The 25,738-nt window shown below is 46.0% G+C and overlaps 2 protein-coding genes across 2 annotated transcripts in view; both read right to left on the reverse strand.

Moving 5' to 3' along the window:
* Positions 1 to 816: 816 nt before the first annotated feature.
* On the reverse strand, positions 817 to 11,544 carry VPS4A (vacuolar protein sorting 4 homolog A). The gene is made up of 11 exons (XM_081216859.1): positions 11,384 to 11,544; positions 7,536 to 7,647; positions 7,288 to 7,435; positions 5,957 to 6,018; positions 5,740 to 5,859; positions 4,970 to 5,126; positions 4,245 to 4,393; positions 3,800 to 3,881; positions 3,360 to 3,579; positions 2,163 to 2,303; positions 817 to 1,677 (listed from the first exon to the last, which is right to left on the reverse strand). Exons 1-11 carry the CDS (start codon positions 11,402 to 11,404, stop codon positions 1,576 to 1,578), a joined length of 1,314 nt encoding a protein of 437 aa, XP_081072985.1. The 5' UTR covers positions 11,405 to 11,544; the 3' UTR covers positions 817 to 1,575.
* Positions 11,545 to 16,139: 4,595 nt separating this feature from the next.
* Positions 16,140 to 25,738, reverse strand: part of SNTB2 (syntrophin beta 2) — a 92,756-nt gene continuing 83,157 nt past the window's right edge. The window contains exons 6-7 of the mRNA XM_081215920.1: positions 24,560 to 24,744; positions 16,140 to 23,241 (exon numbers count right to left, since the gene is read on the reverse strand). Coding sequence (XP_081072046.1) covers positions 23,149 to 23,241; positions 24,560 to 24,744 — 278 coding nt within the window. The 3' untranslated portion in view covers positions 16,140 to 23,148. The remainder of the gene's footprint in view (positions 23,242 to 24,559; positions 24,745 to 25,738) is intronic.

The raw sequence follows: 25,738 nt of genomic DNA on the forward strand, positions 1-25,738 counted from the left end.
CCTTCAAGGAACCAAGCAAAAGTTGGCTCAATTCAGCAGATGCTCCTAACCAGATCAAAGAAACACCACAGTGCAAAGCTAACAAGATCAACAGGGGCCACAAAATCAGCTCTGGACCATTGTGGTTGAAGGTACAGAGGAAGAATGCTAGGTTTTGGAGCGGGAGGAGAGCTACAGCAACCGGATGCCAGGTTGCTTCTGCTGCCCCTCAGACAGCACCTCCAGGGCTGCTAGCTCGAGCCCTGGCTATCTCACTATCAGGAGTCACAGATTCAAATGGCCACAGGGGCTGGACAGGAAATGCAAAGGAGTGAGGCAGTCCAGGTGGGGACGCATGAGCTGGAGACCACAGTCCTGCTACGAACAAGGCAGGCCCTGCTCAGCTGCAGCTGATAGGCTGCCTCATGGGGATTCAGGTCCAGCGTTCCCTAAACTACTGTTTCAGAAGCCAGAGATCTAAATTTTTATGTCAACTTGACTTTAAATGTTGGCAGCAGACCAAACCAAAGCACAACTGCAGGCCACGTCTGGCCCACAGGCTTCCCAGTTTGCAGCCCCTGATCTGGAGGCTGATCAACAAGAATCGCCCAAGTCCCTTAAACACCCCCACCGCACTTCTGAGGCCTTGGGGGAAGAAAGGTCTCGTGAACCTGACTGGAGAACAGGCCCGGGAACTGCGGCAGCTGGTGACGTTCCTGTTTACTTGGTACTCCACTGAAAAGAAGAGAGCAGACACCAGAGGATCTTTCTAGTAGAAGCAAGTGTGGCCTTCAAAGAGCCCCAGACAAGAGTCAAAGATGAGATCACTCAGGTGGCTCAAGAAAGGAAAAGGATTTATTAGCCCACTTCTAGGACAGGGACCCGGGGGCAGTGGCCGGGTTCAGTGTTCTCACATTCAGAGGGAAGAAAAGGCCGCAGGGAAACCCGCCTGACTGCCTTCACTCGTTCTCATCTATACAGCTTTGTGCTCACAAAAACCATCCTCTTCTCCTGCAGGGAGGACACAGGGCCCGGAGGGAGAGAATGGCTTGGCTTTACTCTTGGCCTTTACAGACAGAGCCTGGGCTGGGGACCCAGGGCATCAGCCATTCTGTTCACACGGAGCAAAACTTGGGTCTGGAAGGGATAGGCAGCGGGGCTCTGGCCAGCCATTCTGAAGGTCTGCTGCACCGAGCCCGAAGCACGGGCTGCTTCCGCTCCTTGACGCTTCAGGCAGATCTTAACTTTATTTATAAACAAGACGAAAATCCAAGCAGCATTAATTTAGGGGAACAAAAAATGGTTTAAAAAAAAAACCATGGAGGGGCAGGACAAGGAGGTGGTGAGCATCCAGAATAGGAGGAGGAGGAAGCAGGAAGAGCCAGAATTCCACTGGGTGCCGAATGTGCTTCTGCGTCTCTGCAGCCGGGGAGGCCCTTCCTTCCTGCTCCCCCAGCTGATGGCCAGACAGCAGAGGGGATGCTGTAGTGACTTTAGGACAAGCCCTGGAGCCCTGTCTGGCCACTGCCATGGGGAGTACCATGGATTGACCCCAATCAACTCCCACCTTCACCATCACGCATGTGAAGAAGGTTTTTAACTCTCCTGTCCAAAGTCCTCTGAGAATTTCTTCACTTTCAGGAGGTCATCTGCATTCACGGTGGGCCGAGTGGTGGCCAAAGACCGGAGCATGTCCGACTGCAAAGACAAGTGCTTGTGGGTGAGGGAGGCTGGGCTCCAGGGCCTCAGCCTGCCTTAGTCTCAGCCCCATGCAGTCCAGGGTGGGAAGAGCCCTGCCGCCAAGGTCACGCCCCAGCCCCTAATGCAGAACTCCCGTTGCCTGGCTTCTGCCTGAAGGCCTCCTGGGGCAGGGACGCTCCCCTCCTGAGGCAGCTCATGTCATTTCCAGACGGCCTACTTCCGGTTGAGAGAATCTAAGTTCCCATTATCGCTTAACTCATGTGAGCAGCTCTTTTCCAACTGCACGCCCACCACACCAGGCCCAATGGCAAACACTTGCCTCACAGAACTGGCAAGACCACGATAAGGAGAGGCCAAGAACCGTCAGATGAAAGGCTGCCTATGCAACTGCACCAAATCAAACCGTGCTGACAGACATTTACTGGTTCCTTCTGTGTACAGAACAAGCTCTGTGTAGTCCTCTCTCCCAGCTGGCCACTTACCATGCAAACCACAGGCTCTAAGAGTTTGTCACCGGGGACATCCATCCAAGTCATCTCCATGGCCCCTGGGTCCCCTGGTGAGCATGGGGTCAGGAGGTCATCAATCATAATGCTAGGGTTGGTGCGGGAAGGGCCACAGACCTGAAACCAAACAGGAGTTTGACTGGCTGGAGGGGTTGCCCCTTGGCGTTTGGGGAAGGGGCAGGACGTCTCAGGTTTCTGAGTCCTGAGCAGAAGGTAATAGCATCGTATGAACAAATGCCTGGGTTTCTAGATCATCAGTCTGATCTGACTGATGGGCTCCTTCAAACCCTTGGGCTGGGCAGTCACTGTGGCTCCAAGTCTGATTTCAGAGGTTCGTGATCAGCATGCTATTCCAGCTACTACTCTCTGGAATCTCAATCTGTGGCCCAAATACCTAGAAAGCTTCCTCTTCCTCATCAGCTCCATCAAATCTCACCACAAGTGCAGTGACATCAAAATGTTTTTCCAACCGAAGGCTGCGTGCTCCATTGGCAACATCTCCCCAAATATCCCCAAGGCTCAATCCCTCCCGTCCTTCAACTCTTGACTTAGTGTCACCCAGTATGGCATATCCTTTAAAAGTGAAACCTACCCACACCCCCTCCAAACCTCAGAAACACCAGACCTCCCTCCCCGGCTCTGTCTTCCCCTCATTACCCTCTAAGAAATGAGTTTTTATTTTGTTTGTTGTCTTGTCTCCCCCACTAAAAATGAGGCTCCTGTAGGGCAGGGATTTTTGTCTGCTGTGGTCACAAGTGTCTCCCCAACACCTAGAACAGTGCCAGGCACACAGTAGGACCCTCGGCGACACCTGACAAACATCTGCTGCGTGAATGGAGTTCCTCTTCATGGTGTGTGATTTTGTACCCACTGCTTTCAGACATGCAGCAGGGTCTACCATGCGCATCAGCACAGTGCTGACTGCAGGGGTGGCAGAGGTGACAGTCATGGTGCCCTGTCCTCGAGCATCACACAATCTGAGATGGTCGCCCTCCAGCCAGAACTGCAGGGGAAGTGGAAGCAGGTGCAACCCCAGCCCCTGGAGTCAGAGAGCTCACCATGCACTTACCCTTGGCTCCCCAGGAGACCCAAAATGTGTCACCCAAGCAGCCAGAAAGCCAATATCCCCTTTCCTGTGACACTTTCTAAGCAATTCCTTGCTGGCCCACTCACCTTTCTGAAGTGTGTTGCTGACTGTACTTTCCTCACGGGCTGCATGAGGGAATCCCGCACGATGATGCTGATGTCTGCGCCCGAGTAGCCTTCCGTCTTCCGGGCCAGCTCGTGGATGTTGGCTTCTGTGAGGTTGTGAGGAGTGCTCCCCAGATGCAACCGGAACATCTGGGCACGGGCAGCCTCCTCCGGCAATGGGATATAAATTCGCTTTTCAAACCTAGAGAGATAAGCACATGGCAGGACTTGAGAGCGGATGGCGGGATGGTCTCAGTGGAGAGGCTCGGGGGGCCCTCCAGAAGCCGGCTTCACTAAGGGCTCTGCAGACACGGAGAAGCCGCCAGAGAAACGGGGTCAGGCTGCACCCCCTGCTGCCAGCAGCAGGTTGACCACGGCTGGAGACAGATCTCGGCCCCTGGCTCCTACTGGGGAAGACTCACCTCCTTCTAATGGCTGAATCCAAAACCCACGGGATGTTTGTGGCACCAAGTACCAGAGTCCCATCATTGTTATTCCCCACCCCTGTGGAGAAAGGGAAACACAGACGCCAACTCAACACCTGCAACGATCAGTCAGAACCTGTGGGAAGGACCTCAGGGACTTTGCGTCCTGAACTGGAGCTGTCCCTGTGACACCACCATCAGGGACCCAGCTGGCTTTACTTGGGTGAAGAGCCCTACAGCCCTGCCTGCCTTGGGAGGGGCGGAGAGGTGGCCGGCCAAGGCCACAGTAACCTCTCCTCAATGAGAAGGAGCTAAGAATTGCTTCTCTGATATCCCCTCCACCGAAAGGACAGTCAGATCCAGCCACAGCTAAATAATGACGCCCTAGGCTGGCTTTAGCGGGGGACGAGAACCAGGGAGGGGACCCGGGACTGGCACACACCCTGCATCTGGACCAGGAACTCTGTTTTGATCCTTCGGGCGGCCTCACTCTCATTTTCGTTGCGGGATCCGCAGAGCGAATCCACCTCGTCAATGAAGATGATGGAGGGCTTGTGCTGCCTGGCCAGCTCAAACAGGTTCTTGACTAGCCTGTGAGGGTGAGACACAGGGTTGGGATCCAGACACCTGCACACATGCCCAGCCGGGGTCCCAGGCACCACCTCTCCTCTCGCCCTTCCCTCGGACAGGCTGAGACGACAGAAAAAATGGTGGTAACAAATCCTCTGGCAGCACTGCACTGAGAGGAAGAGCAAGCCTTGGCAACAACTTCAAATCCTGGCAGCCCCGTTCATTAGCTCTGGTCTGAGGACAAGTCACTTCCCTTCCTCTCCGCCTCAGTTTCATCGTCTGCAAAATGGGAGCCGGTGTGGGGAATAAGTTAACTGTATAAAGTCCCCAACAGAGAACACTCAGCTGAAACCCAGTTACTGTGAGTGCCTTTCCCTTCCCTTCATGAGGACTCATGGCTCCCAAGTTCCCTTCCAGTCTCTGTTGGCTCTGTCAGGACCGTGTCCCACCTGAGGAGCTAGCAAGATACCCCTCTCCCAGCTACTCTTCCCGGCCATCCACAGCGGCTCCTCTGGGAGGTGATTCCAAGGGCAGGGTAGCTGGACCACGAGCAGCTGCCAGGGCTGCCAGGAGAGTGGAGCCTGGCGGCTGACTTACTTCTCACTCTCCCCCAACCACTTAGACATCAAGTCTGAGGAGGACACAGAGAAGAAGGTAGAGTTGTTGGCCTCCGTTGCCACTGCTTTGGCCAGGTAGGATTTCCCTGTGCCAGGGGGTCCAAAGAGCAGTATTCCCCGCCAAGGGGTACGCTTGCCTACGAGAAAGAATGAACTGAAGTAAGCTTCTTCCTGATTGGGGAAAGGGAACAGAAAAAAGCAGAGGGGCCTCAGTCATGGTAAACACAGTCAGAAATGAAAAGTTCTACATGACAACTTTGCTCTAGGAGCAAAGGAGCAAAGGGAACTAAATCACCTGCCGAGGGCTTGATCCTAGCCCTGGCTCATGACCCCCAGGACCTGGCAAAGTGACACTGGCTGGCACTGTTTCCTGACCCTGCCTACCACTGAGATGGTCGAGTCAAGGTTCTAGCCACAAAAGTGTTTCTGACGCTGGAGAGAAGCCAAGGAGCAGATGACCGTGATGAGCAGGCCCTGGGCCCTTGCCTGCTAAGGGCAAAAGGGAGCCGAGCCACCATCTGCCACCTGGACACCTTCATAATGGGGGCCCTCAGCTGGTGGCCTCAGAAGCCTGATTTTTCTTCTTTTTTTTTTGGCCACGCCACACGGCTTGCAGGATGTTAGTTCCCCGACCAGGGACTAACCTGAGACCACAGCAGTGACAGCGCAGAGTCCTAACCACTGGACCGCCAGGGAATTCCCAGAAGCCTGATATTTTTGCATCTGGGCCTAAAGTGGCTCAACTCTTACCTGTGAACAAGTGTGGGAATTTAATTGGCAAAATGACAGCTTCTTTGAGGGCCTCCTTGGCCCCCTCCAGCCCGGCCACGTCATTCCACCGAATGTTGGGCTTCTCCATCACGACAGCACCTGCAAGATGAGGGCAGAGCCTTCGACCTGGAGCCCAACTCACCAGGGGGTCCTTGCCACGTCCCCCTCCCGTCACTACAGGCCTCAAGCCTCTTACCCATCAGCTGTTCTTGCAATTTCTTTTTCTCTGGATTATCCCCTTCACTGTCACTATCGCTGCTGGGAAAGGAAACAGAAGATGACAGGTTGGAGCAAGAGGCAGTTGGCAAGGGGCCTCTCAGAGCAAGACCAGGCTCTGGCTGCCAGCCTGGTGCTAAAAAGATGCTTTCCCTGCTCAACAGTGGTGAGAGACCCACAGACAGGCACCTTGGAGATGTCGGGGCCACACATCATCAGCACTCCCCTCTGGATCCTCCAGGAAACACTCTCATAACCCACCCTCGCTCCTTCATCAAGGGCATAAGAATCGCGGCATGTGTCCTCTCTGGAAGGCTGGTGAGGGACCTGTGCTTTGGCTGGACTTCAAGAGCAGCCAGGCAAGCACTTGGAGCTGTTACTGGCCTTTCATAGGGACTCAAAACAGGACAGCAAGTGGCTGTGCCTCCAGGGCCAATCCCTATTTGGACATAAGTAACTTGCCATCCTTAAAACTCCTCCAGCCATCCTGAAGGTGCCTGCCCTCCTGCCCCGACCTCAGTGTGTCTCGTACTCTGGGCAGTCTAAGCACAGCCGTGTCCTCTCCATCCAGGAGCAGGGCCTCCCACTCTGCGGAGGCAGCTGACACACCACCTTCCTCTCTCCTACTCCCCAGCTGGGCACCCTCCCCTCACCTCCAGGACACCACTGGCCTTTGTGCTCAAACCACAGATGGGAGGTGACAGGCTGTAGAGGGAACACTGGCTTTAAAGTCAGAAACAGAGGCCCCGGGTGTGGGTCCAGACTCCATCAAGTACCAGCTCTGTGGCCATCCCTGAACCTGAGTCTGCTGCCATATCTGTCAGATAAAGATGAGAATAACAGCAGCTGACATTTATTCGATCCTTACTGCGCTCCAAGCCCTCTTCTCAGGGCCTTACCCGCATCATCTCATTTACTCCTTAGAGCAACACTAGGAGGGAAGTCCCACTACCTTCCTCCTCCTACAGATGAGGAACCTGCAGGCCCAGGAGGGTCATGGCACTCTTCCGAGGTCACACGGCTAGGAAGTGGCAGAGCTGGGCTAGATCCTCAGAGTCTGGCTCCCCACCTTGCCCACAGTTTTTCCATACAGATCCAATGAGATGATGTATTGATAAGTGGAAGTTTCCTGTAAAGTGCCTGACGAAGGCAGCTGCAGGCATTATCACTATTATGAATAGAATTTCCCAAAAGGAAGGTGCCAGGAAAGTCCACAGCAGCATCAGCACCAAGACGACGGCGACACAGGAAACAGACACCTGTTCGTGGGGGCTCTGGTCCCCACCAGGTCCTCCGCTCCTCCGTACTCACCCCTTGCTCTCGCTCTGGTTCTCTTTGACTGGCTTCTTGCCATGCTTCTCTTTATTTCGTAAATAATCCTTCAGCTTCTCTGCCCGGTCTAGGTACTGCATGCACTTGGCTCGAATGCTCTCCTTGGCCTTGTCGCTGTGTGCCTCATCTGCAAAGAGGAACCACATAGGGGCCCCTGCGAGCCCCCGTGTGCCCGCCCTCCTCTCGCAGGGGCTCTGCGGCTGGGGAGGACCCCACGTGGGACTCACACTTGATAGCGTGCAGGAAATACTCCACGGCATGCTGGTAGAGCCGGAGGGCCTCCTCGTAGTTCTTGGCTTTATCCTCTTCTGTGGCTTTTGTCACCAGATCAATGGCTTTCTGGAAAGGCAAAACATATAACCCAGTGCTTCCCAAGAGATCCAGAAAGCCCCTGGGTTCCAGGCAGCAGGAATACACCGATAAGAGATATTGCCAGGCCCGGGAATCTGTCAGTCACAGACCTTTATGGTGGCCTACTTGTCCAACATCAACTAGAAAGGCCCTGAAAGGAAGCTTTACAAGACAGCCGTTCCTCTTCACAATACACTCATACAGTTAAAAGCAACCTCCTTCTCAGTCAAGCAGAAGCCTGATCATATATCTCAGGTTAGGGCTCAAAGGGAGAGTTCACTTTCTATTTCACAGCTTCAGGGGAAAGAGAAATAGACCTGGACTGAGAGCCTGCAACAGGGCAAACCCCAGAACCAACTGATTGCTGTGTGGTTCAACATGGAGGCCAGAAACCACCCTTGACCTCATGGGCCAGAGAGGAGCCAGCCAGCTAGGAAAGTCCTCCATCGACCCAAGAGTTTTATGAGATGGACCTAAAGGGATCTCTGCTTCTTTCTACTGGCCCAACTCACTTCTCTAAGTTGAAAAGAGAAGATAGTTCCCTAAAGTTGAGACCTAGGGAAGGGATGCTTAGACGTGTGATTCAATACACCAGTAGATCCAGGAGGAAAAGTGTGTGCTTACTCCAGAGGCATATATGAGCTGCCAGTGGAGGGGAGCGATCCTCTGGAACCTCCTAAGAACTCTGTGAGAGTCTTTGTAAACCTCTTAAACCCTGTAGGCCTGTACTCTGCCCTGAACTTAAAGCATGCTGGATCTTTCAGGCAGCTGCCCCACGACTACATATCCAGTTTTATTTCTTTATTTCTTTATTTATTTTTGCGGTACGCGGGCCTCTCATTGTTGTGGCCTCTCCCGTTGCAGAGCACAGGCTCCGGACGCGCAGGCTCAGTGGCCATGGCTCACGGGCCCAGCCGCTCCGCGGCATGTGGGATCCTCCCGGACCGGGGCACGAACCCGTGTCCCCTGCATCGGCAGGCAGACTCTCAACCACTGCGCCACCAGGGAAGCCCCATATCCAGTTTTAGAAACCACAGCTTTACCAACCCCGGAAGCACTACCAGAATTATCCTCTGCAGGCTGATACAGCACTAGACACCAGGCAGGCAGAACCCACTGTATACATACAGTTCCGTCCACAGTGAACAATAAGCCTCCTGACCAGCTCTTGGCAGGGCCTGGGCATCTGTGCAGCCCTTTCTCATCTGAAAATAAGAAGTCTCAGAAAGACACAGGGAGCGCTACAGAACAAACAGACTGGGATAGATTAGGCCAGGCTGATGTTAAACAAACTCACCAGGTTGAAGAGAGAGGAAAGGTGAGTGTTGGCTACTGTTTTCAAGCTTCAGCTCCCTACAATATTTACAAATAGATAATGGCTAGGCACTCTGAACCTTCCTGCATAATTAGTTTAACCACAGCTTCACATGTCTACTCTCCTCCACAAGGCCCTTCCTCCAGATAGACATGAAAGGGGTGCTCCTATCATCAGTGGCTTCTAGTTTCCAGAACACACAGCCCCAGTTCCTTGGAATTTTCCACTCTATACACTTTGCTTGGGTCTGTCCTTTTGAAAGGGGGGTTCAGAACGATACTCCACGTATGCTCTGCCTCTCACATGGCAAGGCAGGCCCATCCCCTCCCTCCTTCTAGATACTCTATTAATTAATGCACCTCAGAGTACATTCGGTTGTTCTGGCAACCATAAATAGTTTTTCACATACAAGAGGACTGAGTTGCAACTTGGAGACGAACAGTTTTGCATAACAGGATGGAAAGGTGACAAATAAAACTACCAGCCCTGCTGAATCTCTAGTAACAGGTGTGCCAAAGGATGAGGATGAAAGAAAAGGGTAACAAAGATGTGCTAACAGAGGAGGTGGCAAACTTTCTGTAAAGGACCAGAATGTAAATATTTTAGACTTTCCTGCCATACAATCTCTGTTGCAACTACTCAACTCTGTCTCTGTAGCTCCAAAGCAGCCACAGACAATATGTAAACGAATGAGCAGAGATGTGTTCCAATAAAACTTTATTTATAGATACTGAAACTTGAATTTCATGATTTTCACATATCATGAAATATCCCTTTTTTCAGACACTTAAAAACGTAAAAACCGGGCTTCCCTGGTGGCGCACTGGTTGGGAGTCCGCCTGCCGATGCAGGGGACGCAGGTTCGTGCCCCGGTCCGGGAGGATCCCGCATGCCGCGGAGCGGCTGGGTCTGTGAGCCATGGCCGCTGAGCCTGTGGGTCCAGAGCCTGTGCTCCGCAGCCGGAGAGGCCACAGCAGTGAGAGGCCCACGTACCGCAAAACAAAAAAAACAAAACAAAAAAACCCCGTAAAAACCTAGGACACGATGTTAAGTGAAAGAAGCCAGTCACACTGGACCACATATTATAATTCCATTTATATGAAATGCCCGGAATACGGAAATGCATAGGGACAGAGAGTAGATTAGTGTTTGCCTAGGGTTAGGGGGAATAGAGGGACCAGGAGGGGGGATGTGTGCTAAAGGGGCCAGCGTTTCTTTCTGGGGTGATGAAAGTGTTCTAAAAGTGATTGTGGTGATGGTTGCACAACTATGAATATACTATAAGCACTGAACTGTACACTTTAAATAGGTGAACTGTATGGCATGTGAGTTATATCTTAATAAAGCTGTTCTTCTAAAAAAAGGAAAAAACATTCTTATCTCACAAGCCCAATAAAAACTGGGCAGGTGGGATCTGCAGGCCATGTTTGTCGACCCGTGTGATAACAGCTTCTGCTGGTGGATGGTGGGGCTTGGCTTTGGACTCCAGCAAATTCCTGGCTTAGTACCCCACTGTATTCCACGCCTCTGTTCCTCTCTTTTTGTCCACCTGGAGTAGCCATCCCTCCTCCACCTCCAGGTATCTGCATGCCCCCCCATCCTTTGACCACCCAGCCAAATGCCTCTTCTTCAATGACCTCTTGCCCAACTCCCCCAAGCACTGTGTCTGTCATCACTTAATGAGCACTTAGTATGTAACCGACACTGTGTTAAGAATGCTTTACCTGACTTACTCAATCTAGAGCCACTATCATAACCACACTATACAGGGTATTACCCCACTTTACTGACGGAAAACCCGAGATTCCAAGATCAGCTAACGAGCGCCCAAGGTCACATGGTAGTGAGTGGCAGAGCCGAGATTCAAGCTCAGGTCGGAGGCAAAACAGTTTCTGTTTTCCGGCCCAGCAAATGCCGGCAGCACCTGGAGGATGGGTCAGTCATGCATCCAGGTGGCGCCACCCCAGCACCACCCGACGCGATCTAGGGAATGAATGAAGGGTCTTTGGCCGAGAAGAGGAAATCGGAGACCGTGGAAGGAGCGGGGGTTTGTTCGAAGGGAAGCAGGAGGAGGAGGAGGGGAAGCCAGCGGCCCGACCGCGGGCCCGAGCTTCCCGGCTGTCGCTTGTGAGGCCCGGGTGAGGCTGATCCCCAGGGCAGTCCCGGGACGCCGGCTACACGTAGCGGCCTCGGGGCTCTGCGCGGCCGAGAGAGCCGGGCGTTCTGGACGGGAGGCGACCCTCGGCTCCGACCGCGAGAAAAGAGAAACGGGCGGAGGCGACGACAGGGCGACGGGGCGGGGGCGCAAGGCCGGGGCTCCGAGGAGGCCGCCCGCCTGCCCGCTCGCAGGCCCCGCCGCGCCTCCTTCGGCCTCCTCAAGCCGGGCCGGGCCGCGCCGCGCCGAGGTACCTGGAGGGTTGACGTTGTCATTTCATCTCCTGGGTCCGCCCCACACCCCGCGTAGCTGCTTGCAGCCTCGGTCCGGCCCCGAGAGCCAAGGAGCTGGTTCGGCGCGGGTAGCCCGGCGGGTCGGCGGTGGGCGCGGGCAGGGTGGCCGGTCGCAGGGGAGCGGAGTCCGAGGGCGAGCGAGTAGCGCGGCCCAGAGCGGTCGGGCCCGAGCCGCGCGGCTGCCCCCCTGCGGCCACGACTGGCACTGCAGGCGCCGCTCCCCGCCGTGGCTGTGGGACTAGGGCCCGGACGGGGCAAGGGGCGTGTCGGGGGTGGGGCGCGACTGGGGGCCCGAGGGGGCGGGGCCAGAAGCAGAGCGGAATGGAATCCTCAAGTCCTGGATCCCACTTTGAATGAAACAGCACCTATAAGGCAGTTTTTACTCGCAGAATAAGCCTGACTTCCCAGAGCTTTGGGTTCCTGATGTTTAACAGGGTATAATAATAACAATTAGTATATACCTTGTCTGCCTTTCGGAGAAGATGAATGAGCTAGCTAATGTAAACAGTGTACCCTACACTGGGGCTCAGTCCCTGGTAACAGGTTATTATGAGGCCGGTGGTGCTGTCTGAAGCCAATTCTGTTTTCCTTTATACTACTTTTCTCCTTAGGAAAGTGATTTTCTTAGGCCTCCAAAGCTGGGGGCTCTACCAAGGTGAACTTAAGCAGAGCAGATTGGTTGTTCACATTCATTGAGTTCAGCATGTTTAAAAAAACAATAGGAAGGATCTAGTAAAGAAAGCTAGCCAACGGGAATAGGACCAAAGCCTAGGTGGTTGGATTGGCTGCAGACATTACAGTGGGAGCAGAGAAGATAGTTGCCTACCTAGGCTGGCCAGAAGGTAACAAGAAGTTAGGAGAGTACCTTTGGATGGATTCTGTTTTCTTGGTGAATTAGAAGGAAAGAGAATCTGCTGAGAGAGAGGGAGAGAAGGTAGAAGGCCTGGGGTGTGAGGAGAGTAGGGATGGTTTGAAATCATTTCAAGTGAACTGTGTTAAGGGCAAACCTGGTAAAGGGTGGCAACTTCTATAAATGTATAGAGATGACAATTTGCTTTGGATTTTTCTCCCCGGTACTCAGCCGCTTGAGTGCGGGTTCATCCGTGAGGCTGCCATGAAGGTAGAGCAGCAAGGGAATTCACAGGTTTGGTGAGTGTGGTACTGCAATGGAATCAGAGCCAGGTAAGGTGGGAAGTGAATAGGGAGAAAGTAAAAGTGTCAGTGGACTAATTGAGGACTCCAAAGATTGAAGGATAGTCACAGTGGGAACACACTGGAGAGGGATGCTTCAGTTTTTAATTTTGGAAATGGCTGTTTCAGGTATAACACAGTCGAGGGGCTACCATGGGAGCTGGAGGATGGGTGAGATGGAGTGAAGGGGGCATCATCACACATGGGGAGTTCAAGGAACCAAAAGACCCGGTGCTGAGCATCCCTGTGGACACTGGAGTCAGGATAATGGCAGGAGTGGCAGGACAAGGCCTTTGAGGAGTCTGGGTGAGATGAGGAGGCAGACACCCTCCAAATCATGGCTTCTCAGCTTCTACCCTGAAACACTGCTCTTTTAGACACTGATGGCTGAGTGGGGAGGCTTTCATTTGATGTCTGGCACCAATGATGTTATGTTATAGTCACTATGCTTTTGCATCATTGAGAGCGCAGGGCTGGGGCTTTTCCAGGGGCCTGGCACAAGACAGATACTCAATATCTGCTGGAAGAACTAATAATTAACTAAAGAATTAATAAGCAAACAAAAGAGAGGGAACTAACTGGTGGATAAGCGTGAAACAGAGAAACTGAGAACATATTAACTCCACTTATTTGATAGGCTGTTCCAGCTGGAAGACAGAATTAAAATGAAAAGTCCCTACAATTAGAGAGGTTTGTATTAGCCTGCTAGGGCTGCCATAACAAGATACCACAGGGTGGCTTAAACAATAGAAATATATTTTCTCACAGTTCTGTAAGCTAGAAGTTCAAGACCAAGGTGCTAGCAGGGTTGGTTGGTTTCTTCTGAGGCCTCTTTTCTAGGCTTACACATGGCCACACTTTTGCTGTGTCCTCAGAGTCTTTCCTCTGTTCTCGTGAGCCATGGAATTTCTTTGTCCAAATTTCCTCTTCTTATAAGGACACCAGTCAGACTGGATTAGGGTCCATCTTAATGGGATCATTTTAACTGGATCACCTCTTTAAAGGCTCTATTTCCAAATACATTCTGAGGCGCTGAGGGTAGGGCTCAATGTATGAATTTTGGTGGGATACAGTTCAGCCCATAGCAAGGGCTGGCGGGGTTGAGTTCCACTGGCTGTGTTCATCTTCCCTTTGTTCTGCCTACTCTGCTCTGACCTCTTGCTTAGCTTGTCTTGCGTGAGCCTGCTGTCCAGACACTGACTGCTTTACAAGGCAGAGCTTCCGGGAGGAAGCCCCGCCTCCTAGAGGAACTTCTGTCCTGAGCAGCCGCTTCTGATGATGGGAAACCAGAACTCCTCCCCATCCCACTGGATCACTGGTCGTTGACTTTCTTCTAGGATGCTAGCTTGAAAACAGGCTCTGAGGACACCTCAGTTCTGCAGTGGTGTTGCCATTGCTGGGGATGGAGGTGTGAATGGAGGAAGGAAAGGGGGAATAAAGGCACTAAATCTAAGTTATTTGTGGGCTGGCACATGGAGCATGTTTAGGCTTGATTCTGAATCGGATCAATAACTTCATGTTCTTTTTCACTAGAGCGGAAATCAGATTCTCAGCTCCCACATTTTAGGTAGAAAGTCATTGACTTGCAAATGCCCAATTCCATTTGCTCTTTTTTTTATTTTTAATTTAAGTAGTTGATTTACAATGTTGTGATAGTTTCAGGTGTACAGCAAAGTGATTCAGATATATATATTTTTTTTTTCAGACTCTTTTCCATTATAGGTTATTACAAGATATTGAATATAGTTCCCTGTGCTATGCAGTAGGTCTTTGTTGTTTATCTATTTTATATATAGTAGTGTGTATCTATTAATCCAAAACTCCTAATTTATTGCCCCCCTCTTCCCCTTTGGTAACCGTAAGTTTGTTTTCTATGTCTATGACTCTATTTCTCTTTTGTAAATACGTTAATTAGTATCATATTTTTAGATTCCACATATAAGTGGTATCATATATCTGTCTTTCTCTTTCTGACTTACTTCGCTTAGTATGATAATCTCTAGGTTCATCCATTTTACTGCAAATGGCATTATGTCATCCTTTCTTATGGCTGAGTAATATTCTGTTGTATATATGTACCACATCTTTATCCATTCCTCTGTCGATGGACATTTAGGTTGCTTCCATGTCTTGGCTATTGTAAATAGTGCTGCTATGAACACTGGGGTGCATGTATCTTTTTGAATTAGAGTTTTCATCTTTTCCGGATATGTGCCCAGGAGTGGAATTGCTGGATGTTATGGTAAGTTTATCTATAAGTTTTTTAAGGAACCTCCACACTGTTCTCCATAGTGGCTGCCCATTTGTTCTTTCTTGCACAGCACTTTTCTGTGTTGGGTTCTGTTGATGCTGAGAATGTGGCACTTGTTGTAAACCCAAGCTTGGACTAGTGAATCAACTCTCCTTAGCCAATACAACCTCATAAAATCAGACTATACAAACTCCAGCATTCTAGGGCTCATGCCAAGGAGTAGGTTCTGAGCAATTTGTTAAGGAGCTTCTTGGTTGGGGGCATGAACAGTGTGGAGCAGGAGGAATAAAAACAAGGTTCAGGGTTTCCCTGGTGGCGCAGTGGTTAAGAATCCGCCTGCCAATGCAGGGGACACGCGTTTGAGCCCTTGTCCGGGAAGATCCCACATGCCGCGGAGCAACTAAGCCCGTGCGCCGCAACTACTGAGCCTGCGCTCTAGAGCCCGCGAGCCACAACTACGGAAGCCCACGTGCCTAGAGTCCATGCTCCGCAACAAGAGACGCCACCGCTCGCTGCAACTAGAGAAAGCCTGTGCGCAGCAACGAAGACCCAACACAGCCAAAAATAAATAAATAAAATAAATAAATTTATAAAAAAACAAGGTTCAGGTGAGTAACATTTTGGAGAGGTAGGGCCAGGGCAAAATTCTGCTGAGATATCACACAAAGTGACTGATACCGAAATAAATGGAGCACTGATCTCCAAACATGATTCTTGAGAAACCGTCTCTCACTTGCCCCTCCTCTGTGTGACTCAAAGTTTGATAAAGCTCAGATTGATCCAGTGATTAAGCTCCCATCACAAAGATGGTCAGTGGTAGAACTAGAACCGAAACTAAGTTTTTAAGAGTTTGGAGTTGTCCTAAATCTGTTTAAAAATGGCACCAGAAGAGGCTAAGATGTGACAACCAAACACATGATACTGGATAGGATCCTGTGCCATAAAGGAAAAGGAGACATTGTTGGGACGATTGGAGTACTTAAATGGGGTCTGTGGATGGGTGGTAGTGTTGTACCAAAGTTGACTTCCTGATTGGGAGGGCTGTAGGGTGGCAATACAGGAGAATGTCCTTGTGTTTGTAAAGTACACACTAGAGAATTTAAGGGTGATGAGCATCATGGCGGAAAAAGACAAGAGAGGGTAATGGAACAAATGTGGTAAAATGTTAACAACTGGGAAATTTGGGTGACAGGGATGTAGGAGTTCTTTGTACTGTTCTTAAACCTTTCCTGTAAGTTTGAAACTATTTTAACATTAAAAAATGAAAAAAAAAAACAAGTCTAAAAGCAGTTCTTTTATTTACAGTATAAAGGTTACAAAGGTATATATGTATTTATATATATAATACCCTTAAGTTGCAAATTTCATTGTAATGTACAATGCTCTATGTTGATGTGCAACTCAAGGGAAAGTGTTGTCTATGCATTATACTTACAGAGTACACGTAAAGCTTTTTTATTATTACGAACACAAATACTGCCCTGTTTTATGCCATGGGTTTTGATTTGGTAGTCTGGTGATGCCAGAAGACTTAAGACCTAAATTTTAAACAACACTTAAAAAGAAGTCTTGTTTAAATACAGGGTTCCAAAAGGAAGGAAAACACCAGAATATCACATACTTCTAATTCTTTGTAGAAGTGTCATCCTAGCTTTCTAAGTCTTAATACTTAAAAAAATGAGAGTTGCGTAGGACAGCATACATACAAGAGGGTATAATCAAAGTTTGCACAGATTAGCCAAAACAGGCCTTTATATAGGTAGTGGTTTGCCACATTATTTTCTAAAGGACCTTGGGTCTGGTACCACAAGGGAAACAGATTCTTTGGGCACCCAGGTCTTATCATGCTGAATCCATCCAACAGACTGTAAACATAACACTGGAGTCCTAACTAGAGAAAAACAATCAGAAATTGGTTCTTACGATAGGGCAGATTTGCTTTAAGGTGTGAAGAGTTTATCATCAAGATTGATGATTGTGCCAAACCCAAAACTTAGTTTAGATCATTTCTCCTCCTCCAAATTCTGTTAATTCACAAAACAGAGGTGAAAAAATGTAACTGACACCCACCTGAACAGGACTGAGATAGAAGGAAAGCACTTCTTCCAACCTAGGAGGAACAGACACTTAACATGACAATATTTATGTGCTGGTTCCAATAGTATACAATCATTAGCACCTGATTGTCAAAGGGTAGGTTTAAAGTAAAGACCAAGACATTGAAGGCATGACCTAATTTGTGTGCACAACTCCAGGATGCTGAAAAACAAGGGGAAGGAGCCCATGAGACTGTGTTCCCTATGCCATTCCAATCACTGACCTCTCAGGGCCTTTCTGGGCATGACAAAGGATGTTGCCTGAAAGGCTGCCTCTAGTGATAGATGGAAGGCAAGCTGGATAGAAAGGGACTGTTACTGAAGGAAAATATGGAAAAATTCACACAACTGCTCTTATTTTTTTTAGGTGCCCTTTCTACTGAGTTTGAATGTCCAAGTGTTCTAGAATAAGTGGAATTTTGCTAAGTTTTAAATATATTCATTATTTTGATCTCTCAGATGGAGCAACAGTCCATCTCCCACATGTAAGGACTTTCAGCAAATGAGATGTTTAAAGGCTGTAAATGTGAAAATGACTGGGTCAGCACAATCTATAAAGTGGGTAGATGAAATATACATTTCTCTTTTCTGTTTATAGTTAAAAGAAACTTTTCTTTAAAAAGACTTTCTCATTGATCCACTTTGGGCAACAGAGCTAACTTTTTGTCATTGTTGTTGTAATTTATCTTACTAAGGATATTCTACACTAGTCTCCTTCCCAAACTAAAGCCTGATTTTGAATTAAAAAATGATGCATGATGAAAAGACCAACCTACTAATGTGCTTGGAGTTCTTTCATGCTGGCATGGATCAAAGACTGAGCATCCTTTTAAATATTTTCCAATTTGCCAGATAAGCAGAACTGCAGATATGCTTTGGTAAAATATGAGGTGGTTAATTACTTAACCTCTGACTGATAAATACATGGCATGGTGTGATTGAGAAGTAATGGATTATGTGCTACTTGAGGGCAGGAACTTTCTTTTGGACCTTTCAGAGTGCCTGTGAAGAACTGTACGTTAATAAATGCTTATTAGATGAAAGAATCCATGAATTAATATATCATTAAGTAGGTTTGCAGTTTCAAAAATTTCTCTAGGGTCCCAAAGAACCTTTTGTCTATTCATAAGAGACTTCTATCACTTTGGAAGAGGTGATAATCAGGTTCCAAAGGTGTACATGTGACTAGGATAAAAGAGGGACTCAAAAACTTTTGCATTTGTGTCAACGGCAGGGAGGTAAGATTATTACAAAACTGAGTAAAGTACTTACAGGACTCAGAAGTTAGAAATCTACCAGAATACCTAATCTTACAATAAAATGAAGTATCATTTCTCTGTTATATCCTTTTAGTTTCAACCAATCTATTTTGTGGCAATTCAAGGATTACAGTTCATTTGGTAGATTTTTGTTGACTACAATCAAATGTTCATTGGAAAGCAAGCAATCATTTACAAATGGCATATTTATGCATTATATCAAATGTAGATTCACTTTTAAAACCAGAATATGCTTTGGTTCAGTCACCTAAAATGGAAAGGAAGAATAGAGGTGACAAGAAATTAAGCTCACGTTTATCAAGTTTATAAAAGAAGAAATCTTGTTAAAATATTTTTCAAGTTAATACACAACAACCATTCTTCCAGTTGGCAGTTTAACTAGTGTCAAAAAGAGACGTGTTCTATTGTCTATTAATTGTACCTTACTTTAACTTGAAATTATCACTTATCTGCTAGATGTGTGTATGTGTGTGCTTTAGAGAAAGGGTTTCAAAGCAACCACTTAAGTAGTCTATTACTAGTGTAAAATAAATTTCACTGAATATCCTTATACCATAGGAATAGCTATATTGCTCAAAAACACATAATCCTGATATACAGCATAATTATTTTAGAATTGTCTATCATCACACATTTATTGAGTGTCTCTATGCCCAGCACAGTGAAATATATAGCTTAAAAAGGGGGGCAGGGGTTGGGGGACTGCTGCTGTCAGTTTTTAAAGACAATATATATAACAAAATAATTGTAGATTACCAAAAAGTTAGAATAGGGACACAGAGAGAATGGTAGCAGATGTTAGATTCCTCTACTTTGATCTAATGGAGAGAAAAAAAAAAAAGCCACAATAAGAATTCAAATTTAAATGAAAGAGATTTCCAATCTCAAGGTAGGATATAATACCACCTGGCACGTAATATACCTGATAGATATATATAAAACAAATGAATATGACTATAATCAGATTCAACTTAAAGTTTAAGCAGAATCCCAAAGAAGTCTCTTTTCCTTACACAGATATGCAGATCTCAATATGCTTTGAGACCAAAGAGATCTGGCATTTTACCTCATTGGATATTGAAAAAAACGACCTTTGGCTTTCTAACCAGCCATTTCATTCATGGCGTCAACAGTGGATGGCAGCAACATGGAAATGTATGCTGGATATTTGGATGGTTTAAATATTATGTACAATCAATAGCTTATAACCAGTGAAAATAATAAGCATAAGTGTCTAAGATACAAAAAAAGCAGAGAAAGTGCTTAAGTCTACAGGTCTTCCCTGAAAGCTTCAAAAATGTTTAACTCTTTGAGTAAGTAGAGCTTTTAATAGATTTTGCATAGCAGCTTACAAGATAATTTGAATTAAAAATATGGATATAAATTAAACAAGGAGACCTGGAGGTTCTCTCAAAATTAAAAAAATCCATTATAACCTTTTCTCAAAAGTGGACACACTTTTGTCCATCAAAACCATTTACAATGAAATGTGTTTTTTCTAGGAGAAACATAGTCTTGTCCAGATTCCACACAGTTTAAATTTTTTTTAAAGAGTAAATTTTGGTTTATTAGCTAAGTGCATTTAATCGGCTGAAAAAAGCTTTGTTACCATTCTGTTAGGAGGATAAGTTAGAAAATAATCAGTAACAACTTTAATCATTTGTTGGTTAGAGAGATTTTTCCACTTATAAAAATATAAGAAATAAATAATTTGATCCCTCCTGCATGCAATAATTTTCAATAACAAACTTTGTGAGAGTACAGATGATAAAAACAAGCACTATCAGACTTTAGCTAGCCTAAAAAGTGCTAAAACATGGCTTTAAAATAGGTGAATGACATTTAAAGTAATATTTTTGATTCCTGTACATGTCCCAATATTTAATCTGAAACTCTACTAGGTAGCTGAGTTTATAGTTACAACTACCTAATAAATACTGTATAAACATACATTAAAGTATTTCTTCATATAAAATATTAGATACTAATTTCCAGGTAAGATTTGTTTGAAGACTTCAGGAAAGGACTCACCTTTTCCAGAAAAAGTATAATTGAGCCTTTTCTTCCTTTCCTTTTTTTTTTTTTTTTTTTCGGGGGGAGAGGGAGCGGAGACGTTTTAGAGAATGAGGAGGAAGAATTTTCACACACCAATTGGCTGCTCGTAGGCGTCTGTGTGGAATGTGGAGAAGACGTCTAAGCCCCCGTTCCCGAGGGCACGAGGAGTGTCCATCGGAATGAGGGGGCACTACTCTGCAGCTCCTTTCCACTCTACACATGGAAGCCCACCACATTCTCAACAATTTTCCTATTTCAAAATGAAAAAGAAATGAAAAGTCAGCTGTTCTATAAAAGATGTGAAATATCAAAAATGCCCCTCTTCAGTTATCACTTGAAAATATTTTGCCACATTTTGGCGTCTTAATACAAAATACCTATTTAGCAAGGCTGTCCCATTCATAAAAAGTACTTCATTTGTGGTTTGAAAATCCCACAAACACAATTAAAGAACAACCTGGTCACCCATGATTGGAAAGCTGCTGAAGTATGTTAAACAAGCAGCTGAAGGGCTCTTGCTCTTGGGGCGCTAGTGGTCAAAGGAAACCCTCCATACACTTTCATTTCACATCAAGACTCAAAAGATACTAGAAACCTATGGATCTTGGTGCTATGACAGCTAAAGCTTGAGCAAAATGAGCCGAAATGCACACAGTGCTTACCTCTCCTGCCCATATTTTAATCATACCTTTTAACAGACCTTTTTTCATATAAGGAATGAGCAGCGTGGCTCAGAAGTTCTCCCAGAAAATATTCTCAGTGGCTTAGCCTTTCATACTAACACAGAAAACCTCACCAAACGGCTTTGCTGCAGATGTCTGTGACTGCATTGTTTGACTTCTCAGATTAATAATACTCTCACTGCCAAAAGTGTCTAAGCTCCCTTATCTGAGGGTATCGTGTGTTGAAATTCTGCTTCCAGAAACCATAGCTGGATCTTCAAGATACTTTCCTTCTTCTCTGATTTGCAAACGTATCCCAGATGGAACCAAACTTAGATTTATGAATTTTCAAAACATAAAAAAGCTCTTAAAATATATATGCTAGTCTAGATTTCCATTTCCAGTTTTAAGTAGATCAGACTTTGGGGACTGGAGCTGGGGGAAGAACTCATTTATGGGGAAGAGGGAAGACAATGAGGTTACAATGTCCAACTAGAGCTCTGCTCATGAGTCTGCTCTTTTATATGTCCCACCTATAGGTCAGTCTGCACTCAAACCAAATAGCTCTTGCTTTGCAAATAGTACATTTGTGGGTTTTTTTTTTTCTTTTTCATCTTTGGACTGATACCCTTCTCCACCCTCCATAGTGCTCATGTCCTCTTATGGCATTCCTGATAACTCTAGTAAATGAGAACTATTCCTAGAACTTTCTTCAGAGAGCAGAGAGAACATGAAAGTCAGTGTTACCTTTTCTTTTAGATCTGGGGACTGTGCTAACCTTGACATTTTATATAGCTATTATACTATTTTAAATGTTTTCAGATATATACTCCTTCATAATTAGGAAAAAGAAGCTGAGTTCTCCAGTACCACAAAATCGGCAGTCTTACTGCTGCTATGTCCTAATGATGATATCTGGCAATGCTTAGCAAAGCCCAGGTAGCTGTTCCATGGTCTCATCACCCTGCCCATTGTAGGATGCATCACTGGGCCAGCACTGAATTAGAGTTGCTGATGGATGCCACTCTGCTGCCACAGAGGGAGAGGGCCAGGGCCAGGATTCTGCATGGGCTCACACAGCTCAAAGCAATGTGACATGATGTTTGTGCTAAAGAGCGAGCTGGCTTCACTGACAAAGTATACTCTTTAAACAAGCTGGCTCTCCAGGATTTGTCTTCCTTAAAGAGATCCGCCAACTAAAAAAGGTACCACACTAAGGAAACCCACCTCCAAAGTTACTCTTCAATATTAGATAGATGGTCTCCCTGGAATGGCAGTGATATCCAGTCATTCAAACTAATAAAGCTCCACTAACCCTAACCAAAGGCACATTTGGTAAGCAATAAAAAATGGCTTAGGCTAAAATGAGGATTTTCTTTTAAAATAAATCTTATCCCCTGGCTCCTACCAAAGATAAAATCAGAAAATCCTAAAACAAGCAAAACTTTTCTTTCAAAGCAGTGGTTTCCAACTTGTTTTTCAAGTTGGTCACTACTAGAAAGGGAGTGGAAGGCAAGGTAAATCAAATCTTGCAAGTTCTAAGACTTAAAGTTAGCACTTATGAGTGGCAAAGCTTGTGATGCAGTGGGAAGTGATGGCCAGGGTGGGATGCAGGGAGAGCCATGACAGAAGAAGAACCCTTTGGTGATGCAATTCAAGGACTTCCTAGGGTAGAAGGAGTAAGTGAGGACAGTAAAATCCAACAAAATGTATAGACTATATGGAGTGACCAAGAAGCAGGGGCTGCTGCAAACTAGCACCTGGTAAGAGATAGTTGTCCTAAGCAAAAGATCAAGGCTAAGCCTGAAACAAATTCTATTGGAAGAAGAAGAAAAAGAAAAAAACAGAAACTCTTAGATGTTTGATTATGTCCAAAAAGAAAAAGAATGAGCCACCCTTCTTATCAAGGGAAATAAACCTAATTACTTAGAAACCACATTAGGAAACTAGACAATAAATCAACAGCCTTATTTTGGAGCTTACTAGAGTCCTAGAATTTCTGGCAAGGTAGCTTGAAAAAGGCAAGCTCTTCTTTAAACATGGTTACAGTTCAGCAGTGATTTGCAGGTCCTTGTCAAGGCACTGTGCTGGAGGAGAGAGCAAAGAGCTTTCTTTTTGTGCTTTTCTTTTTTTTTTGAGGTGGAAATACTTCTTGTGACATTCAAGACTCTTTACTTGATTTTTTTGCTGCTCATACAAGCAGTCCCATGCGAGTGACTTTGGCCGACAAGAATGTGTGCAACACAAATACTATCGGCTTCGGACAGGAGTGCAGGTCCATGGTCTGTGGAGAAAGGACATTAATTATCACTGCTATATACAGATGCTTTAATAAACAAACATGCAAAATAAACAAATTTGGACATGATGTTCTACTTTTTAAAAAGAACTTGGATAATGGATGTGCCAGATTTATGGCAACTCTTAGGAACTTAGAGCCGCAAGTGGAAGTGTGCTCTGAAGTAAGGTTATTCTATGTCAAAATTAAACACCAGTGTGAAATTTCACATCCACAATTAGGACACTATTGGTGGTGTACTAAGTTTCACCATGCCACGTAGGAAGATGTAAAGGAAAGAGGAATATCCTATATGGAAACCACTGACTGTAAGTATATTTCCCAGGGGGAATCACAGTGAATTCAGCTGAAGTGTGACCATCTATGTGTATGATTTTTGATACCCCTTATCGGTTTGTGGTGGGAATGACAACCCTTGAAGCTAGTTGGGAGAGCTAGTTATACCTTTCTAAGCACAGGTCTCTAATTTGGACAGCTGACATCAGATGAACAGGCTTTTGAAGACCATGGCTATCCACAGTTTCCTAAAGGTTCATCATTTAAAATAAGATTTCTAGCCACAGTTTTCTCATTTGGAGTTTGAACTTCATTATCCCTAAGATCTGTTTCAGTTCTAAAATTTCAAGATTCTGTTTTCCAAATTTACACCTATCGTGACTGTGTCAATGGACATAAGATTTCACGTATAAAACAAGACTTGAACTACTGGCTCAATACTGATAAGAGAGAAAAGGCATGACTTTGACTTCTTTATCATGATTTCTGATTTCTGAAGTACGCTTGACACACTTCTCTAGTTCTCCAAGGGGACTCATGAATTCCTGTCGATATTTCCTTTAAAGGACAAGGAAGTCAAAAAAGATGATGGCTGTATGTACATATCTCCATATCTTTTTTTTCTGGTCAGCAGAATTTCTGTAGCAACTGTTGCTTTATTACTTTTAACTCTTATCCCAACAAATTGCTGATAATATCAATGGATAGAATTCATTTATTAAAATTCGCCAGGTTTAGTATTTTGTATCTTATATTTGTTAAAAGCCTGTTTCTTAAAACGGCTATTTTTTCTTTCTAAAATTCAAACAAAACTTTTAAAAAAGGGAATGATTTCCTAATGTGGGAAGAAAAAACAGTGAAACCCCAAAACCAAACCCATGCATCTTTGAAAACTGAAGAAGAATTTCCTGGCTCCAAATGGAATATCAGTCTGTAAGCCCATAATTTTCTATAGAAGAGGTAAGAAGCAATAAGGAAGAAAGAGAATACCTATTAGAATAAACATGTTTTTCAGAAACACGCTTACCAGTTCTCCCTCAGGACCACCAAAATCCAGATACAGGTTTCTGATGCCATCATCAGCAGACATTTTCAGCCTTTCGAAGGGGTAGCGGTACAGTATGCTGCTGGAACCTCCATTTTCCCTGGAGATAGTGAACCCACTTTCATAGTGGACAGTGAGTCTTACCTCTTGGCCATTTAATGTGCAGCCTATTGAAGACAAGGAAAAACATCATTAATAAAGTTACTACTTCAGTTAGAAAGTGATAAAGGCTTCTCCTGACTTCTAAAAAGGGAAACGAATCTTCTTGAGAATGTGTGATACCTAACCTATTTGGAACATCCTGAGGTGAGTTTTGTTTTGGTCACTCAAGTCAACATCTTGATTGAGATGAGGAAGAATTTCCATAACTTTCCTTGACATCTGATCTGATTCAGTTCAATTCAGTGAGCACCAAGTGAATACTTGTGCTGACAGTAGGCTGTATATGGTACTGGAGAAGTAAGAGGTATGGTCCCTGCTCTCCACACCTCACAAACGACAGGCATAGACATGAAATCCCTAACTGCTTAAGGTAGATGGTATAGAACGTGACTGAACACCAAACTGAATAAGACCAAAGTCAAGGAAAGGTTTCCTGGAGATGGGACTTGAGAAAGGCCCTAAAAAACGGTCACACTTGATAGGTAGTGAGGAGTAAGAATAAGGTTTCAAGTGGGCAAGAAGGAGGAACAACCAAAGGAGAAACAGCAGCGGCACCTTTCAGGGCAGTAACATGGATTGGTTGATATTTGAGAAGTCACACTGTCAGTCCTATCAAAGATAAAATTCAAAAGATATATCTGAATTGATGGGACCAAAAAAACTGATCATCAAGACTGGCAAATGTCTTCTGTCAAGACTGGTGAAGTCCCTGTTTCACTAACACTTGAGCAGTTTTGTTGTCAGTACAGAGGCTACAAGTGAAAGGCCCTCTGTGACATGGGAATTAACATAGTCCTCTGAGAGCTGAGTTTACAATCACCTAAAGGACCAGAGTCGAGTGAGGCTTGGTCACTGTGAACAGGAAGAGTGGCTCCCAAACAAGCAAGTCCTCATACTCAGACCAATGTATCCTTGCGCTGGACATGAAAAACACTCAATTAGTCAAGGCAGCTGGCATGTTCAAGAAATAAGGAAAAGGAATAACAAATATTGGCAGTG

Source organism: Mesoplodon bidens (assembly GCF_964165515.1).
Source record: "Mesoplodon bidens genome assembly, chromosome: 18".
Classification (NCBI taxonomy): domain Eukaryota; kingdom Metazoa; phylum Chordata; class Mammalia; order Artiodactyla; family Ziphiidae; genus Mesoplodon; species Mesoplodon bidens.